The sequence below is a fragment of the Nannobrachium achirus genome (assembly GCF_963921795.1).
Source record: "Nannobrachium achirus genome assembly, chromosome: 6".
Taxonomy (NCBI): domain Eukaryota; kingdom Metazoa; phylum Chordata; class Actinopteri; order Myctophiformes; family Myctophidae; genus Nannobrachium; species Nannobrachium achirus.
The window spans coordinates 44658515-44680097 of record NC_137815.1 but is presented as its reverse complement, the minus strand read 5'-3'; the positions used below and the strand labels follow the sequence as shown (position 1 = coordinate 44680097).

The window sequence follows — 21583 nt, the reverse complement described above, 5'->3', positions numbered from 1 at the left end:
CTCTGTGCTTGTGTGCACACTGCACAGTACATGTATGGATTTGCGTGTGTATTTTGTTCATATTATGCGTGTAAAGAATATTGGCTTAGTTAGGCACATTTATTCCATTTTTGCAAGCCTGTTCAATTAGAGCATTCAAGTCATGTAGTTATTTGTCCTTTTACAGTGCTTTACTGCCATCTATTGTTAAATCACTTGTAACCTTAAAATTTGTTTTAGTGGATTCTTACCTCTTTAAAGACAGTATCGTTTTAATTACTTCATAAATCCTGAAATTACATTATCATAAAATTATATCATCCATAATTCACACATTTAATTAGCTGGATCTATTATTATGTAGAATGGTGATGGGCATGTCTTTAAAAAGAAATGTTGATTCAGCAGTAAGTCTATCATTCCAGACATAATCTTTCTATAAAAGTAAAAAAGAAAAGACATTTTAAATAATTAAGTCATACAGTGTTTAGTTGTTAATTTATTATGTGTTCATACAGTACAAGGTACACAAAGCTGTCCAGTAAATTAAAATAATTCACCCTTCAATGCAAGAATAAAATAGCATAAGTGATTATTATTATTTTTTTATGTTGATCCAGCAGTAAAGCTGTTTATTCCAGACATCATTTTCAATGACAGTTTTCAATAAACAGCTCTGCAAAGCACAGACAATAGAAATCATATAGTCATAAAGTGTTTAGTTCATGTGATCATATGATATTACTTCACACAGTAGAGTATGTTTCAAATTTTCAAAAAACAATTCATCCCTCAGTGTGCAAGAATAGTGACAGCATAGATCAAAGGTTGGTTGATCTACTATATTGAGCAAAAGATTAAATCAAAACTCAAAAAAGTCCAAAACAACAACAACGGAAATAGGTGGACATTCTACAGAAACAGCAGATGCTCACAACGTGTCGAGACACACAACAAAGTGTATAGGGTTTAAGTGGTTAATTGAAGTTAATCAGATCAAAATTTAGCATGTTGGCGGCCTCGGACCAAGCAGCGTGTCGCGCTCCATCCATCTCCGACGCTACTTGGTTTCCATCGGCCAGAGCATGATTTGCTCCGCCAATAGTAGCATTGCACTCCGTGCACCGCCGACTCTCCATTGCACCTCCACACTCTGTTATAACATAGACGTGGCCGTTGGGGCATTTGTACCAATGTCCTGGCTGCATCTTCATGGCCGACACAATCATCTTCCTCTCATCTTCGCTGATTCCCAGGTGTGGAATCTTGCCATTCAGATCCTTCAACCCCTGTTTGACACGCACTTCGTCTTCCTCAGTGAATGGGCGCAGCTTTTCCAGAACCCTCCTGATGGATTCAATCTCACGATCAACCACGACACTTTCTCCTCTTCTCATGTTGCAACGGGCTTCTAGCTCAGCCAAGAGGGTCAGCCTCTGCAGCTCACCCTGCAGATCCAAGGCCTGCTGGACGGTGAATTTCTGCTTGACATCAAGGAGCCACGTCACAAACGTTTCAACTTTTGCCTCAAAACAGACGCCTTGTACTCCAGACATTTCTTCTTTTTGGGTCTTCTTAAGCTTTCCAACTCTCTCAAGGAAGGCCATCTTGTTTTCCAGAACCCACAGGTCCTTTTCTGTGAAATGGCGAACACGCAGTTCGGATTCAATCTTCGGGTATTCTCTTGGCAGATACTGTTGAAGCTCCCACTTCTCTCCCCATTGCTCCTCCAGGGCCAGCTTCTTCTGTGCAATATCTGTTGGACAGCCGTTGATCTTCTCCTTCACTTTCTCGATCTCATTCAGACTGCGGTTGATGTGAGTTCCATAACGGACGTTCTTCCGGATTGGAGTTCTGCACTTCGGGCATTCTTTTAGCTTTATGGCCACCTCTCCTTCGTTAGCCTGTTGGTTGTCATCCATCCATGTGTCCATACCTGATGATGCAATGATATGTCCACAGTCCTCTAGTTGAACGAACAAAGCATCAGGATCGTCCTCAGTGCCAAAGAAAATCTCTGTGACTTCATCACGATCACAGATGCGACACTTGTTTGGACACTTCTCTCCGCAGAGGCCTATGCAGTCATGGCCACAGGCAAGGATCTTGTCGCAGGGACGATCACAAGGTAGGCGATCGCATGGCTCATGACAAAGCTTAGTACACCTTTGGTGAGGGCACCGCCAAGCACAGGGCTCAATGCAGGGTGCACACGGCTGGCCACATAGGTTCTTACATTTGCTGTGGATGCAGCGGTTTTCACAAGGCATTCGACAGGAAGGGCAATCAGGAAGGCATGGCTCCCGGCACTTATGGGAGCAGATCAGAAGACGCTCACACCGGTGTGCACAAAGGTGGTGGTAGCGCCCCTGGTGGCAACGGTGGCAACTACCTTTACAAGTATGACCACATTTTAACAGCTCGTTACATGGGGCGCTGCAGTTAGGCTTGTTTTCTGCTGTTTTGTAATAGCAGCTGTCTAACTTGTTGTGCCCACACTTGAGTGTTATGGTGTCTTTCACCATGCACTTACTGGTGCATGGTGCCCCACAAACAGAAGCGCATGGGTGCAGGCATTGGAGCATCTTCTGGCAGGGCTCCTGACATTCAAATGTCTCTGGGTCCTGGTGGCAAGGCATCATCTGTTTGTGCTGACACTTTGGTATGGTCTTCTCAACCTTCTCTGGGCACTTCTTGGGGCATGCTTTTTGGCAGTCATTCGGGCACCTGTGTTTAAGGTCACAGAGAACCTTCTGACACTTCTTAAGACACTTGTACTTCTTGTGGTCGGCGTCATAAGGGTGGCAGACACTTGCGCAAACGTGGCCACATTCCAAGCGGAACTCACAAGGTAGTGTGCAGCCTCCCTCCGGGGCTTGGTTGAAATCTGCAGCACAGGAGACTGTGACCTGCCGGTCTGGATGGTTCTGACAGCAGAGGGTGAGAGCCGGCCCCATCTGGCCCTTCCCTCGCAGAGTGTGGAAGATGTTACTCCACAGTGGGACTTTGCCCAGCATTGCACTGTTGCCAATGCAGTAGAGGCCTTTCTTGGCACGCGACAAGGCAACACAAACGCGGTTGGGGATGTTCAGGAAGCCTGGTTTATTGCTGCGGACCAGAGATAGCAGGACGATATCGTTCTCTTCCCCTTGGTACTTGTCAACCACGTGCACTTTGACCCCTTGAAAGGTCTTGGAGGGCATAAGTGTGCGCAAGCATTGGAACTGGCCAGTGTAGGTGGTGAGGATGGTTATTTGCTCTGGTTTGTAGCCCTGAAAGAGAAGGTACTGGCACAAGGAAACTACAAACTTGGCTTCGTGCTTGTTCTGGTGGCTCTTCCCATCTCTGATCTCTTCTTCTTTGTGGTTGTGCTCCACAAAGAATAGATTGGCGTTAAGGCCCTGCAAGGCAATAATTAGCATGAGATTGTGTTGTCATATAGTCATGGTATGGTATTATATGACATTCAGGACATTATATTACATATATAGGGGGAGGGGGGTTCAAAGAAGGAATAAAGCAAGCTACTCATTTTTCATACATCTACCTCCATCTGACATTTATCAAAGAGACTGGAAAAACATGATTTTGATTATACATTTATTAAGACCAGACTTCATCCGCGACTCTTAATAGCTTAATGGAGCTTAATGGAAAGCCGGAGAGCACACACACACACACACACACACACACACACACACACACACACACACACACACACACACACACACACACACACACACACACACACACACACACACAGGTGCTTTTACGCCAGTGTGGGCTAGTAAACAACTATGTGCTGCTGGGAAAAGCCAACCCTAAGGGAAACAGATTTGGACGTGAATGCAAAACAAACCTTGATGTTTTCGTAGTCAAAAACAGAGGGGTGGTTCTGTAGCTCATCATAGATGTGTGGGGTCAAGAGACAGGCAATTTCTGGTCTCATACGATGCTACAGAGCAGGAGGGCACAAGCACACATTACACACATACACATACTGTACAATAACACAGGGATGAATCCAAAGTAACAAATCTAAATTACCCTTTGAATCCCCATATTTAAATCACTGATTTTTTCAGTTCATTCATACATTTGCATTAGTAATAAAGTGATAGATTGGATGATTTATTATGAAAAGAAGCAGAGGCACCAACCTGGTAGTTGAGTCTAACATATGGAAACTTCATCTTGATCAGTCTCTCAAACATGGACACCTCCAGGTTGAAGTTCTTGGCCAGGTCATATACTGTGGCACTAGGCCGTAGCTGAAGAGACAGAAAGAATGGACCTCGGTTAATATGCTGTACTGTAGAACCGGGGAGTAGCCAAGCAAGCATGTGAACATTGTTATTTAAATATAATTCAGGGCTACGTTTTATGTTTCACGTTACAACTTGCTCACTTCCTGGAGATATATCCCATCAATCAGCGTAATAGAACAAATCAAGATTCTCGATTAAGAGAGAGACATCAAATTAAGAGTGAGATTTACATTTCCATGACTGAACAGCTCAAAAGACAAGACTTTCAAATGAGGTTCTGATTTAGACCCAATGAGGGCATATTTGCCATTCTATGGTCACCTGAATTGAGCAGAGGTGTTTAGAGGGAAAGAGCTGGATATAACATTAACCACTTTCAACCTGCCGTCCCTATTTTGGGAATGTCAAAATAGGCAAAAACTCTTCGCTAAATTCTAACTTTTTCCAAAGTAGCGGATCTACCTGCTTGCAAGCTTAGTTTGCTTTCTTCAAGCGCAATAACCTTGTTAGACAGGATGAGAACTGTGGTTGTAAAACCAACAGCCTACTCTATGCTTCTGCTCTTAGCAGAGTATGCAAATGCAGTCTAAATGTCTGTTTAGTTTCTTTTGCTGCTTTGCCTTGGCGTGCTTGCGTGCGTGCGTGCGTGCTTGTGTACGCGTGTGCGTGCATGCCTTATTTAGTTAGAGGACAGAGCGAGATTGTGCCCTGTGTACGTGGGCGGGGTGCGGGGGAGGGAGACAAATTCTGGTATAAATGTGAAGCATTGTGTTCCGCTTGATTCAACACCAAACCTGTGATTAATGAACAGCACAACAATGCCAAAGCCTATTTTACTCTGAAAGTGTGATCCATCCAACCCATTACATGCTGAGCCTGATGCCTCAGAAAACAAAACAAAGCACTGAACACTTGTTCATACAATCAGAGAGGATCGCTCGAAAGTGAACAGTCTCAGTACTGTATGCCTAAAAAGATTTTAAATGAAGAGAAGGCAGAAGATGCAAAATAATAAGACAGGGAACGAAAGAAAGCAATAGATCAATAGAAAGGATGGAGGGAGAAAAGGATGGAGGGAATGGTGGCGAGAGAGAGAGACCAAAGTAGAAGTAGAGAGCATTCCAGCCCCAGCCCCAGGCAGAGTAGTGTGTCAGTTTCATTTTAATGTAAACCAACTGCTATATGAAAATGACCATTGAATTCCAATTGATGAATGCCTGGCTTACATTAACAGCAATTTTCAAGACAAACTCAATTTCGAATTTGATTCCTACGCTGGCTGGACTTTCAATACAACTGCAGGGTACTGTAGTACTGTATATGTTTGGCTACACAAGTACATGGGTAATTTCATGTGTAAACAGGGCAACACAAGCATTACTGTAGTTCTTTCCAATCAATGAAATAGCAGACAGATGTTACTGTAAAAAAGGAAGAGGGGCATCTAGAAGGCACATGGAAAATGACTCGTTTCTGGCGTTTATTGTGTTACTCTTTGGGTAAATTTGTACATTTCCACCTTCAGTCGATGCTTCATATCCATATGAGTAAAATCGCCGGGTGGTTTGTTTATTTTTCGAACGCGGTTCTTATTATATGAGGCAAATACATCAATTTGGGGGGCCTTGACACGAAAGTGCCAGAGAACCACTGATGTGATATGTTATGTGTCACTGCTCTGTTGGTTTTACAGGCTAGTCGTTGTTTCTGACCTGCTGGTGGTCTCCGATGAGGATCAGATGCTGGCAGGCTTGGCTCAGGGTGGTGATAGTGTGGGCTTCCAGCACCTCGGCAGCCTCCTCTACGATCACCAGTCTTGGCTGCAGTTCCTGGAGGGTCTTCCGGAACTTGGCTGCTCCTGTTGTCGTCATGCCGATGACCTGATGTACAAACACATTGTTTGCTTGTTTGTCCCCGACACTTATTGACTAATTATGCAATATTCTGCAATCATGTTTCCAACTACTACTATCGATATTTACATTACTTTATTTTTTATTTTATATCAATAATATTGAACAATTTATGAACAATAAAAAAGTCATGAATAGTTATTTGTATGGCCTAATTGTAATTGATATTTCTCTTTTTCTATGTGCAGCGTGAAGTATCCAACCCACATTAAAGGCTAGTACACACTGCAAGATATTTGCTCCGATTAATGCTGTCACCGACCATTTTTGACAAAACCCCTCAAGATCGGTTGAGGTTTGCTACGCTGTGTGTGAAAACTCTGCAAGAAGATCATTGCGCAATTCCAGTGCTCGGCGAGAGCTTCCCCAGTGTTTCTTAATATCTGGCAGGTTAGATCTCTGGCTCTATATCGCAGACTGGGCCGCGATAAGCACTGCACTACCAACCGATCCTTCTTTCCATGGGTCCATGTGTTGTGTTGTGCATCAAACCCAAAACAAACAGTGGAGACAATAACAGCATGGCTCCAAAGAAAGCGACGCAGAAAACAAAAAAATTACACCAAGAAAACAAGGATCGACTGGTTGTAATCTGGCAGAGACATTATCCTGTTTATCGTTCCAACTTTATTTTCTGGTTTTAACCAAGTTTCAGAGCAAAGAGGGAAGCACGCACATCTCCAAAAATGTACAGGTGCCGAACCAAAAATATACACCATAGGAAGAAGAGGAAGTCTGCACACTGTTCCAAAGCTCCAGCGACAATTGTATTTAGAGATGGATGCAACGTTTCAACCCTTACGGGTCTTCATCAGGTATGGTCTCAATGCAAATGGTAGGCATGTTAAATACAAGTAGGGATGAGTCTCAAATTAGTAACAGCTGTGTCTTAGGATCAATGACACACCCACCTACAGGGGAAACTAAAGGCTGTAATTTGTCAGAGAGTATGGTAGAGTAGTTTAGATAATAGTAGATTTAACCAAGTTTCACACAAACTCACAGTGCCGCAACCAAAACATCCCTCTCAACCAATACCTGAGCTTCATGCTGCTAATGTCGAGTCCGGAACAAGACTCTCTCTCATTGGCCGGAAGCTCGATTGGCTACAACTCGGCTATAAGTCATGTGAAATGTCTTGCAATGTGTGATCAATCGTTTAATGAAAAAATACAACAACATTATGACAGCCAAATAATGTTAAAAAAGACACTTGGTAAATGGTGCATTTGTATAGTGCCTTTATCCAAGGCGCTTTACATAGATTGTGCATTACATTCACCCATTCACACACACATTCATACACCGATGGCGAAGGAAACCATGCAAGGCACCAACCTGCTCACTGGGAGCAACGAGGGGTTCAGAGTCTTGCTCAAGGACTCTTCGACAATAACTCTGGGGGAGCCCGGATTTGAACTGGGAACCCTTCGGGAACCCTCCGTGTTCTAATGGCGGTTTCTCTACCCCTGAACTGATGCCACCCCACTACTTGTGTAGTGTGAAATACTTTAACGATCCGTTAACACCCCGACCACTTCAAAGTCTTGCAGTGACTTCCTGCCTTTAGGCTGTACAAAATAATGCTTAAAATCATCATCCACTTGAAGGAGTGGAAGTTGAGAAACTGAAGCCTGGCTGTAACAATAAAAGCATTCACATTTTTACAATGTTACTAGCATTACCGTACCGTGGCCGTCTTGAGTACACAGAGACTCTCATGCCGCCGTATGTCAGCTAGTCTGTCTACAGCATTCTGGTAGGCCTGCTCAGACTGCAGGGCTTTGGTACGCATCTCCACTCTGTAGCGTGCAATCCACAATCTGTAGGCAAGAAATACGTAACAGTCTACGTTGTGACAAGTGTCTCAATAACATCACGAAACCCCTCTGAATTTGCTGCTGGCGACACGACTAAAACTACGGAAATAGGGTGAGAAAAAGCCAATGTCACGTTTTGTTTTGTTATATAGACAATGGCTTTATTAAAAAACAGCAAAACACATTCATCTCTTGGAAAGATAAAGTGTTTTTGTCCATTCAACGTATAATTAAGAGCAAGTAAACAGTATTTTGTAGACTTTGCAGTGTTGCTTCCACGGTGGCAGAAACTTTAAGAGTTCTATCGTGGCTGTCTGAGGTACGGGTGATCCGCTGGGATTGCGTTTTCTCTGTGATTAGTTGACTTAATTATATACACAGGGAATAGACAGGAGTTCAATGAGAACGAGGCTGCTTTTAGGGATGCGGTGGAGAGAAACAGCAATGGCGAGTCCAGCATAGACATTGAATGGATTAGTGACACTCAGTGGTCTCTGCAGGTTGACAATGAAACAATACATGATAAAAACTATTTTAGTATTATATTTATTAAAGGGGAAGACCACCCATTTTCAATATTGAAATATGTCATTAATATACCTTAGAGGAGTTGTGTGGAAATAGAAAAAAAAGTTCCCCCCCTTCTGTGTTGCCTAGAACTGGAGGATTGATTTTGGGGTTTGTATTGTAAATTACAACTTGATGACATCACATTGTACTTTACAATACAAACCCCAAAATCAATCCTCCAGTTCTAGGCAATACAGAAGGGGGGGAACTTTTTTTCTATTTCCACACAACTCCTCTAAGGTATATTAATGACATAGTTCAATATTGAAAAAGGGTGGTCTTCCCCTTTAATTATATTATATTAATATTAATGTGCATTTTAGTGACAGGTCATGCTCACTGACAAGCCAATCAGTGTGAAAAGTGAATCAGTTCTTATTTGGCCCAGGACCGACCTTTCCACTAGGTTTATGCAAATCTGCTCATAACTGATAGATATCTTGCTAACAGACATACAGACAGACAGACGTGGCAGAGGTAACAAAAAGAAGCCAAGACATAAAAGAGAGAAAGGGAGACCCACCGATAGAGTCTCCATCTGTCTGGAAGACTGAGAGCCCAAACATCCCAAACGGCTTCCTCCTCTTCTTCACTCATGGCCGAGCTCTTGCCTAGCTCTTTCTTCACTTTGTTCTTCATCTTTTTTATCTGCTGCCGTTGCATCTACAGGCAAACATACATGACAATTGTGTTTGAACTTTGATTTAGCTTCTTTTTTTAATGCAGTGTGACTGTGCGTGTGTGTCATATGTTGTTACGTTTAATCTTTTCATCAATATGACTTCATCATCGTAACGTCAGATCAACAGTAAAGCCACTATAAGTCATTACTGAATTCCAAAATGTTTTTAATATCACTTATTTTTTTACATTAATGTATTTGTTTCTCATTGTCTGTAACTGTAACAGAGTGAATTTGAATCTAACCCGAGGAACCCTGGCAGTTCCTGGACTCCTTTGAAAACCACTGGTATCAACAATATAGGACTGTGAGGACGTAATGGCTTTGTAAACTGAGGGTTAGCCATTTAAAACCAGGACCAGCTGCTGAAATCTGCATAAAAGGCTACTGAAGATAGACTGAGAGTTAACATTTCCTTTACCTGGAAGCCGCCTTCGCTCTGCTCCACATGTATTTCAGCATCCTCAAACATCGTGGCCAGCATCGATTCTTGAACTTCTCTAAGGGTCTCCTCCATGACCCTGGCCTTCTCTTTGTCACGGTCGCTTCTGTGATCAGTGTCTTCAATGTATCGTTCAGCCTGGATCAAATCTGCCTCCTCCACAATGTCAATCATTTCATCGTCCTCCTCCGTCTCCATAGCTGGAAGAAATATATAAAAGTATAACACAAAGCTGTTTTCTTTTTTTGCACTTAATTCCAAGCACAGCTTGTGTACTGGTATTTTCCAGCACATTATCAGTACAAACACTGAAGCAATAACTAGAAAAATTTAGTATTTTAGCTAATCAGGATGAAATATGGGCCGTCTTGATGACATGACTATAGAGATAATATGTACTCCTTTGCATGATCGATGTTTGGACAAAGTGTAAGAATAATATCAATAAATGCGTTAAAAAAGAAATGCCTTCTGGCGGCACTACAATAGGCCAATATGAAAAGGGTGGCATTTCTTCCTCGGCCTAGAAGGATTGTGTGTGCAAAGTTTTCAAATCAGGATGGAATATAAAACATCTGACAGATCTGTCTTGATCACATCACTATAGAGATAATGTGTACTGATTTGCGTGATGTTTGGACAAAATCTCTAGGAGTAAAAAACATGAGTTTTGCAAAAATCAGCCTTCTGGTGGTTTTTCCTTTGCCTCGAGGGAGTGTCCTTGCAAAGTTTCACGCCGATTGATCTAAAAATCGGCCTCCTGGTGGTGCTATAACAGGCCGATGTGAATACTGTGAGACATAGGTTCTGCTCTAGCCTCCAGGTGTGAGCACAGTTTCACACCCATGGGTCCAACCGTGCTGGAGATTAGATGTACACAGACGGACGAACAGATAGACAGGGGCTAAAACATAGTCTCGGCCACCCCTTTGGCCAGGCGGAGACAATTATGAAAGCAGCAATGGTTGCAGCTCCCTGTCATAGATTTGAAAGAAAAGAGAAAAACCACATACCGGTACTTGTTACCACAACTGTTGATGCATTCACAGGAAGGGTGAACCCGGAACCTCTCTTTGTCGCAGCCTCCACTAAAGTGGTAGCCACAGCACTGGTTGTTGGTGCTGTGATTACATTGTCAAATATCAGGCTCGCATTTACCACAACTCCTGCTAATCCTTGGCTGTAAAAACATAATAATTATTATTATTATTGTTGTTGTTGCTGTTGATGTTGATGTTGTAATTATTACTGTAGAGCAAATGTTATGTTGAGAGCGTACCTGAAACCGTCCATCACAGTTCCAAGGAAGTTAGGATACTGTATTCCATACAGATTGTCCAGCTGTAAAGAACACAGAAAACACACACACACACACACACACACGCACGCACGCACGCACGCACGCACGCACGCACGCACGCACGCACGCACGCGCGCACACACTCATACATTATTCACATATTAAAAATGTAATGAAAGTATAATTCATTATCTTTAGAGTGCTTGTGGAGTATTTGACAGGTCATACAGTATAGGACTTACCGCTGTGGCTACTTGGGTTTGTAGGTTTTGGAATGCTGCATGGAATGGGTTTGCAAGATCTGCTGTGAATATTAGCTGGAGTGTGAATTCCAACCTGAACGTCACTGATCCTGGAACACCAAAGAGAGGACCAAATTAGTTGACAGAATTATTTCTATTGACTAGTGATTACGTAAGATTAATCACATGACAATAGAGATCATGTGTACTGATTTGCGTGACATTTGCATAAAATCTGAAGGAGTAATACTTTTTCCTTAGCCCCGCTAGCTATGAAGATGTATTATGAGGCACACAATGGTCGCTCGGCTCGTTCAATGGATTAATTGAGTTGCAGCAGTTTTGTTCATTAATGATGGTGTTTCTTTGAGTGTGAAGTATTTTTATCTGCTGTATCTACAGTAATTTACTTGCCCTGTAACTGTCTCTTCTTAAGCTGCATTTGGCAACTGAAGTTCCCCTGCAGGATCAATGAAGGGCTCATCTTATCTATCTTATCTGACAGCAGCACTTGCACTCAAACAGTATAGGCCCACATCATATGGACATGCTAAGTAGAACCCTAACACAGAGCATCTACAAGAATGTCAAAGTTGTGCTACAATCTATCATTAATCCACATACTATTTCATACTATGCTATATTACTTAACCTTCTACTTACTGTTCATAATTATCTCTTTCTTATTGTAGTTTTTCCTGCTACAATGTTGAGGAGCCGAATTCAAAGCATTTTACTCTTGTGTCCTCATATGAGATAAAACAATGAAATACATTTTCATTCTTGGATCATTCATTATGCCTTCTATTGGAATGGCAGCTCTTTAAACCTCACCTGTGTTTATATTTGCCTCCTCTGTCGCCCTCTGCTGGTGGACAGTGGAACCAATCCCCAACCACTCCATTATAAGACAGGGTTTCTTCTTCTTCTCACCAAAGATCTCAAACTCATCCTGATTCTAAGCAGAGGGCATTACACAGAGATTAAAACTACATTGCCTTCTGTTGAATAGATCAGGGGTTCCCTCAGCTCAGGGCACCCCTAAACATATTGTCTTCATCCGAGGCACCCCTACATTATATTCATAATTTTCACTCCAAGCACCTTATATTTGTAGCATATTTTAGCAATTATGTTGTGAGGAAAAAGTTGAGATAATAGCCATTTTGGTTAGAATTGACGGAAAATAACTTTGTACTTAAGTGTTCAAATAAATTCAAAATATTATCAAATTATCTCGTGGCACCCCTGGACTGCCGTCACGGCACCCCAGGGTGCCCCGTCACCCACTTTGAAAACCCCTGGAATAGATATTATAAACTTATGATAATGGTACTGATGACTGATACAGAGGTTTTTCTTTGTGTTTGTTTTGTATTGTGACTCACTTGCACAGTTGGACAGTGTTGCAGGCTGAGCCAGTGTTCCTCAGAGATGAACTTCTCTAGGAAAGCCTCTCTGATGACCCCTTTCAGACTGCACTCCAGCTTCACCGCCTGACTCTGGATCTCAATCTCCTCCTGACGCAGCTCACTGAAGATCTGAGAAACACAAGCCAAACCACCATAATGCCATTTAACAAGATGAACCCTAGTGTCATTATTCTTTTCTATTGAGTTTCGTCCGTTTTTTTTAAATACAGGACATACATGGACGCAGACAAAAACAATACAAGTAATACCACATACTAGACAGCACAACATCTACCCAGTCATTATTCTATTTTCATAGGAAAACATACAGAAAAGAAAAAAAATGCAAATATAGCAATAACATGTCGCTGGGCTTAAGTGATTAAATTGAGGGAGAAATGAGCACTGAAAGCTTGTGTCAGAGGTAGAGTAATATTAAACAAAATCATTATTGATTGATTGATTGATTGAAGGCTTTATTAGAAGTTTGCATAGGAAAATGTACAGATTCATGACGGTACAGTTCACTGGTACAAGGTCTACTAAAAGGAGATCCATGAAAAGACTAAGCTTATTTCAACAGGAAACCATTTAAGTATCTCATATAACATTGAATGACAGACAAATAGAACACAGTACTATGCAGTAGATATGTAAAGAAAAGGGGGAAAAAAAAGAAAAGAAAACAGTAAATCTAAACAAACAGTAAGTATATACAAGGAATATACAGTAAATCTAAACAAACAGTAAGTATATACAAGGAATATACAAGTATACAAGTATATACAAGGAAGGGGCAGGGAGGGTAGGGTTGGGCTAGGTTTTTTACCAGTTGCGAACGGCTGCTGCCTGTAAGTGGTTTTTCAGGGCAATTTTAAAGGATGCTAGTGATCCACACTCCTTTATGGCCTTCGGTAAGGCATTCCACATTTTTGTGGTATAGCAGAAGAACGAGTTCGACCCTTTCTTTGAGTTGACTCTGGGTTGAACGTGATCTGTGGCACTGCCTCTGGTGTTGTAATTATGGACATCCTTAACGTTTATAAAGTATTTTGACAGGTACTTGGGTATCATAGTGGTGTAGTGTATCTTGTACACCAGGCCCATTGCAAGTTGCTGTACTCTGTCATCTACTCTGAGCCACCCCACTCTTAACTGGTGAGTAGCGGTGAGGTGAGTCTGATAGGGAAGGTTAAGCAGGACCCTAATTAGTTTATTTTGGGCTGTTTGGAGTTTAGTTTTAAGGGCTTGTGGGGCGTCACGATACCATACGTGGACTCCGTAGTCAAAGAGGGGCTGGATTATTGCACCAGCTATGGTCTTCAGTGTGTTGAAGTTGACCATTGGGGCGATCCTCTGTAGGAAACGAGTTCGTTGGTTGATTTTTTTTATTACTTTTGAAGTCATCTTTTCGCTGGAAAGATTAGCTTCAAGGATACATCCTAAGTAAGAGATTTCGTTTTTTCGTGTTATGACCTTGTCACCCACTTTGATTGTGAAGTCATCTACCTTTTTGAGGTTATGATTTGATCCAAAGAGGATGGACTCGGTTTTTCCCAGGTGAATTGATAATTTGTTGTCGTTAAGCCATGTGCAGATCTTACTCAGTTCAGAGTTAAGTGTCTTTTCAACCTGCAAGTGGTCCTTGCCCGAGACTAGGAGAGCCGAGTCATCCGCGAACAGGAACAGGTTGCAGTCGCAAGCAGATGCCATGTCGTTCACGTATATTAGGAACAACAGAGGTCCCAGTATGCTACCTTGAGGAACACCACAGCTTACTGGGAGGGGGGGGGACAGGGTTCCGTTAATCTCCACCACCTGTTCCCTCCCCACCAGGTAAGATTGCATCCAGCTCACTGCTGCGCTGTCAAGACCGATGGCTTTTAGTTTCTCAATCAGAATAGCATGATCCACGGTGTCAAATGCCTTCTGGAGGTACATCATGACCATGCCACTATATTTGCCCTGATCCGCTTCGCGTTTGATTTGGTCAGTCAAATAGAGAAGGCATGTGTCAGTGGAATGGGATTTTCTGAATCCAGATTGGAACTCGTAAATCAGATTATTCTCATCGAGATATCTTGCAATCTGTTCGTAGACTATTTTCTCCATGAATTTGGATATGGAGCTAAGAATGGAAACGGGGCGGTAGTTTCCAGGGTCTAGTTTGCTACCTTTTTTGTGCAGGGGGGTTACTTTTGCTTGTTTGAAGTCCTGGGGGACATGACCCTGTTCGATGGAAGATCATGATATGTAGATCATCTGGTCGGGGTCTACTCAGGGAGTCATAAGATTAGTTTGGTGACCAAAGGAGATCGCCATAAAGGCCCCCAGACTGTGGAACAGTCAACCAGAGGAACTCAGGTTAACCAGATCAAAAAGTGTTTAACAAATAAAGTTTTATTATTATTATTATGTAGCCTTCATCAATAATTTCCTCACACCAACTCACCTCATTGTACGCAGAACACAGGTGGCGCGGCAAGTTGCGTCTAGACTTCATAGACTGGGTCAGCTCCCGAAGATTGAAGCGCTTCAGGACCTCACTGCTGCTGCGGCCTCCTACTCTGACAATACCATCTGGCAGAAACTTATGGATACCTGGGTTACAGAGCAGTAGTATGCATGTTAGCTCATGGTATCAAGTCAAAATAGAAAACCAAAATAGCTTGTGGCTCCCAAGCTTTGGAATTGCTTTCCGTAATAGTACGTAGAATTTTATTGTAAACCCTAGAATCCATATTCTTGGCAAGTCATTATAGGTGGAGATTATGCAAAAAAAAAAAGCAGATCTACAAGCTCATCTTTTGGATCTGCTTTTTTTTTCAACCAGAGATTCAGTACAGAGGTAAAAGGTAGGGAGCCAGGTTTAGAGCCCTATGGACTCAACAAAGTGTATAGGGTTTAAGTGGTTCATTTAGTTGCAATTAAGGAAAATAGCTCACTGAATGACTTACCCTCAAGGAATTGATCCAGGGCGTGGTTAGTGTAACACACCACCAGCATGGGGGCATTACCGATTAGCTCACTACTCCAAAGGCTCAAATTTGTCAACAGGGCCTGAGCAATCTTCAGACCAGTATAGGTCTTCCCTGGAGACACAAGAAGGAATATTATCCTATATTAAAATTGGCTAAAGCTATTCGACTTCGTTCTAAACTGAGACGTGTGTGTATGAGGAATCAAGTGGGCGTCCTCTTCACATTCGTCGCACCTTCCTGCGACCCCACTTTGGGTCGCAACCCATAGTTTGAGAACCGCTGGCTTAAGGGAAGGCGGGCCGGCAGGCAGGCAGACCTCTAATGTCACTCTCATGTCACTATGACTCAGCCATAACCATATAAGAAGTTCCCAATGCAGCTATGCCCAAATATGGATTGTGTTGTCTAACCTCAATGTGTCATCATGTTTATCAGGTGCAAACAAATCAGTCAGCTCCGTATATGGGCACAAAAGGGGACATTCCCCCTTTGGGCATATACTGATGATATCAGGGATCTCCATACATGGGCATAAAGGGGACAAGCACAGACAGATACAGTTATCTCCATAACCTATATGGGCATAAAAGGGACAAGGACTGACAGATGCAGAGAGCTGCATATGGGCATAAACGTAGAACGTACAGAAAAGATTAGCATGGTGCCATGGTACCATTTACTGTAAGATTGTTCTCACATAGATTATTCACAGATACATTGGGTTTTGTTGTGAGTCACTTATACACTATCTTTAAGGGACCTTGTTGAAGTCCAATGAGTGTGTGTGTGTGTGTGTGTGCGTGCGTGCGTGCGTGCGTGCGTGCGTGCGTGCGTGCGTGCGTGCGTGCGAGCGTGCGTGCGTGCGCGTTTGCGTGTGCATGTTCTGACACTGTGTACACATGTCTGTCTATCCCTACATAACAGACGCCTGACGCCAGGCATAGAAGAGCAAAGGTGGATTGTGATGTAATAATCTAGTGTAAAGCCCTTAGCAGTGGTAAAACAAACACACTTATGTTTTATTGTTCAGCTATCTGAGCTTTTATTTGTTTCAAAGTAGAAACGTACATACTGTACTATACGAGCCGGGTTCACAACCAGCTCCTCTCCTTACAAACCCAAATTATTAATGAAGGGCAGAACAAATTTAACAGGCATGCATTTTAAATTTCTTCCTTTAGGTGTTTAACATTTTTAATGTATTTCCTTTCTGTTCATCAAATCATCTAATATTTAAGGATTCCTTCACTAGCTCCAACTACACCAATGTAATAGCGGTTGTTAGGATTAAAGCTATTGTACAATCACAGGTTGGGGTGTTCTGGAGGCCATACAGTATTTTACAAGAGCCTGCCCCAGACTCATTGAGGTTCATGTATAATTCAGTTCAATACCTTTGAAACACATTACTTGATTCATCACAGACAAAACTTTTACAATACTTCTTAATGCCTTACCAGTGCCAGGTGGTCCCTGTATGATGGCCATCTCCTTGGTGAGGGCCAGCTGGAGGGCTCTCATTTGAGACTCATCCAGCCCAAGCTCCTCCATTGTGGGCCAGGCCTCTGGCTTCAGACAGTGGAAGGGCTGGATCTTGCCCTTGTACTCGGGATCAGCAATGTCTGACAGTTTGTAGGAATCACCCTGGTTTAGATAGGCCGGGGGGAGCACATCGGATTGGCAGTCCACGATGTACCTATAAAAGACGCAAAATCACTATAACAGGAAAATGGTCAATGTTTATGTATGATATTTCTGATGCTTTGAATAGATAAGTACAAACACAGTCATGGTCCCTTGATATACAGATGTGCCATTTCAAAACGTCACACGTTCTGCCATTGGCATTTCCAGTGGACTGGAAGATCATTGAGCTTGTAGATCAGCTATTTTTGCTATTTTATGACCTTCTCCGATTTTGAAGTTTAAATCTACCCGAAGGTCGTTTCTGCTTCAATGGGAATGGAGTGGTTTGTTGCCATTTGTGGATTTCTGCAAAAATACACTCCATTCTCCATAAAAATTAGAAAGGCAAAACAGGGAAAGAAAACAAAGAACAAATGCATTTGCAGGACATTTTCAGAAAAAGAGCAGTAAAGCCTGAAACGGCACATCTGTATATTGGGATTAATAGTTTTCCCCTGATATAGATGCATAATGATAATCAATAATCAATCAACGATTAACAGTGCAATTGACTGTAATGAATTACAACACCACAAGTCAGTGTTTAAGCCTGTTTGAAATCTGTATTTATTCACAGAGTTTTAAGCTAAATTCAATGTTCTCCTTTTGAGATTAATATATGGTTTAAAGTTATGGCTCATGCTATGGTGAGTAGAGCAGAGACTGGGAGACAAGAATCCAAATGAACCTCACACTGTTACTCCCTCATTGAGGGTAATTTATAGCTGTTGGAGGGCACAGGGAGTGCAGATAAGGTACATGAACCTACGAACCCATCCATGTGTGTCAGAGTGCCAAAGTGATCATATAAAATAATGGAGACCAAGACCTTGACTTTTTTTCTCTCTCTCTCTCTCTCTCTCTCTCTCTCTCTCTCTCTCTCTCTCTCTTTTTGAATTTATGTACCATTTTTTTGTATGTTTGATTTGTAGAGATGGAAAACTGATACCGTCATTTTTTGAAGAATGTCAGACCTGCATGGAAATGAATAATAGCTCAATTGGAGCAGCTACACTGCTCTGCGCAGATGCACACAAGCACACACAAACACACATGCACGCGCACACACACACACACACACACACACACACACACACACACACACACACACACACACACACACACACACACACACACACACGCACACCCTCAAACCTCTGGAAGGGCAGGTGTGCCTCCTCTTGCTCCTGCAGGCCTTCTAGCACATAGCGGTAGGCTTCAAAGTAGGCAGTGGTCTCCACCATCAGGAACGACTGGTCTGTCTGAAGGATCAGGTCATTTGTGTTACTGTATGATAGGATTATATTCTATATGATACTTTATAGAGTGAATATTTACTCCAGAATTCTCCGAACAATTTCTCTTAAAGGATGGAGAAACATTTGTACACATTTTATGTAGAATTATGCAGATATACTTTGTCACTCGACCAAAATGGCACATTTTACTCAAGTTGACCTTTTTTTCTCATCTAAAAATGTATTATTGTCATGCAACAGTGGTGCTACAATGCATATGCTGTCTAACATTTATTAAACAGCTTGTCCGTAACTTTCTTTATAAGAACATTACTGGGTCAGGATTTGAATTGTCAGGATTTGTCACGATAGATTGCTTTGTTGGTGACCTTGTGCATCCTTAGCAACTGTCCATAAGCCTGTCCGGACATGTCACTTTTATCAAAGGCCATTAAACTCACTGTAGTGTGTCCCACCTGTATTGTCACCAGCTTGTCTCTGCTCTCCTCAGAGAAGACGAGCTGGACCCGGCCATTCTGTAGTTCTTCAGGGTCGCGGTGGCACACCGTAGCGAACAGGAAGCTCTCAAACTTATCACACGAAAGACAGACCAGGGACCCGTAGAGTAGCCTCTTCGAGTTCTGCCAGCGTACAAACTGTTGGGAGAAAGAATGTGTGGTAGTAGGGGGTGTGTTAGTGAATTATGTTACTTGTATTTGCCATTTATACAGTCAAAGTCTGTCATTATCTATCAATTCTAGGGGTGCAACAGTTAATCGAACTAATGCGATTTCATTAATTATACAAAAACATCAATATGGGGGAGGATTCTTTGAGCATTTCATGATAAGTGAAAATATTCCAAAACCTTTTAGATACCAAAAATAGCTGATCTACAAGCGTCACACTATTGTACAACAAAGTATAAAGCACAGCTTAAGCGGACAATCAGACGAATTGATTATATAACGAACCAATCAGCAATGTTTTCGTTGATTCAGTGTTTCTTGACTTTTCGATTCATGGAAAAAATTATCGCTAAAATAATCAATAGCCGCCGCAGCACTAATCAATTCCCTAAAGAAACCGAACGAATGTGAAAGCATATGAGAAAACGTTCACGTAAATCCATCCAGGTACTGACCTTAAGAGGCTCAGGGTCAAACTGAACAATGAAGGCTATGCCATCCAGCGTACATTTTGGCACCACCAGACGGGTGTCAAGGTACACTCTGATGTCATCAAAGCGCGCGTTCCTCAGTGGCTTGTCATTCTTCCCCATGTCCCTTTGGTGCCGCAGTAGTTCTTGGATCCCCTCACGAAGCGGGCGCACAAAGTCCTCTCTCAGCAGCCGGAAGTGTGTGTCAAGGTAGACGTGGGTGCTGGCGTAGCGACGATTGGTGAGATTGGGCCTAAGGAAGGGCCTCTGTTCCTCGTGGAACTCCTCGGGCGTAGGGTAGATGGGCATGGTCCTGAAGTCCTGCTGCTCTTCCACACCTAGATTAGGAGGTACAGTAGCAAAAGTGGCCAAACATTATACCAGGGGTCTTCAATGTTTTCAGGCCAAGGACCCCTTAGTTGAGAGAGAGATGAAGCAGGGACCCCCACAATCTGTTTATAGATTCCACCATGTAGTTTCATCGTTTGACAGCACAATCATCGGTGTATTTTGGATTCATGACAATTTGTGTTTTCAGATATTTGACCACTTGAACAGTCAATACTTAAACTTGACCTTTTACTCTGTACTTAGTCTGCTCTTTTTCCCCTCTACACCAAACCTCTTTGCCGAAAATAGACCGATCTACCAGCTCACACGCCTCGCCGTGCGAGGCGAGGCTATTTTTGGCTACAGTTCTCAGAATATGGACAATAGGGTTCAAGTTGTTAATATAAAAAGGATTTGAAGAAGTAGGGGGACATTGCCTACCTGGGTTCTCTCCAGCAGCGTGCAGAAGGCTATAGGTGTCTTTGTCTGAGCGGAGGGTCCCCTCCCTGGATTTCTCTTGAAGATGGTTGACCAGGCCCTGGAGTTCCTGCAACTTCCCATCTATCTGAGGGCTGATGTCCACTCCTGATGCCCTGAGGCTGTTGATGGAGTTTGGAAGCAGCGTGACCAGCAATGACACTGTCTGGACAGAACTGGCAGGGAAGGTTTTGAGCACCTGGAACCAAGTGGATGGGAAAATAATTAAGTTAACTGCAGAGGATACCATCCTAAAACGAGGAATGATTCAATATACACAAAAATAGAGGTGAAGCAGTTTTACAAACCACATCTCTGTAAGAAAAGGACATAATTACCTCAAAGACAACAGCCAGGATGTTGCCCAGATGCAGTGGGTACTGATCCCTGCGGTCAGAGCTAGACTCTGAAGCCATGTTCGCCACATAGAATGGCAGAATGGTGCGGAGGAAGCCAGAGTTTTTCACCGTGTTAGCCAGGTGCAGTAGGGTGGCCCTGTCTGTCTGTGCCTGGAAGGCCCTGCTCAAGACGTAGCAGACAAGCTGGACGAGGTCCTGCCTCATCTCTCTCTCATCCAGCAGGGCTTGCAGAGCCGGGTTAGAGGAGAGGGTGATGGCCACCTGGGCTGGTTCTTTCCCAGATAGTTCCTCTAATGTTTTGTAGCCCAGTCGAGGAGGACCGCGTGGGGTGCCATCCCTGCTCGTAGAATCTGAACTCCCCCCATTCCTCATGCGTCTTCCACCGGTATCGCCGTCTCTTCTCTCACCACCTCGTCTACCCCCAGCCCCTATGTCCCCCCTCTCACCTTCTCTTCCAGCTATACTACCCTGTCCTCCATCTCTTCCTCTCGCTGCACCTCTCCCTCTTTCTCCCCATCCCTCACTGCCTCCTCCTCTGTCTCCCCTTCCAAACCCTCTTTCTCTTTCTCCTCCTCTCCATCTGTCCACTTCTCCTCTGCCTCCCCGTCCCTCACTGCCTCCTCCTCTGTCTCCCCTTCCAAACCCTCTTTCTCTTCCTCTCCATATGTCCACTTCTCCTCTGCCTCCCCCTTTGCCCACTCCTCCTCCTCTGCCTCCCCACCTTT

The 21583-nt window shown here is 43.1% G+C and overlaps 1 protein-coding gene across 2 annotated transcripts; it reads right to left on the bottom strand.

Annotated features, from left to right (window-relative positions):
- Window positions 1-489: 489 nt before the first annotated feature.
- Window positions 490-21278, bottom strand: znfx1 (zinc finger, NFX1-type containing 1). Of its 2 annotated transcripts, none has more exons than XM_080728532.1 (20): window positions 20838-21278; window positions 20464-20698; window positions 19678-20030; window positions 19010-19189; window positions 18451-18557; window positions 17067-17305; window positions 15586-15720; window positions 15081-15229; window positions 12605-12757; window positions 12051-12174; window positions 11217-11326; window positions 10954-11015; window positions 10688-10854; window positions 9654-9874; window positions 9074-9213; window positions 7851-7983; window positions 5960-6127; window positions 4140-4250; window positions 3839-3934; window positions 490-3380 (listed from the first exon to the last, which is right to left on the bottom strand). In XM_080728532.1, the coding sequence occupies exons 1-20, from the start codon at window positions 21228-21230 to the stop codon at window positions 957-959; spliced, it is 5700 nt and encodes a 1899-aa protein (XP_080584658.1). In that variant the 5' UTR covers window positions 21231-21278; the 3' UTR covers window positions 490-956. The 2 variants fall into 2 exon arrangements, with proteins under 2 accessions (XP_080584658.1, XP_080584659.1); XM_080728533.1 differs by having other exon boundaries at window positions 10694-10854.
- Window positions 21279-21583: the final 305 nt, after the last annotated feature.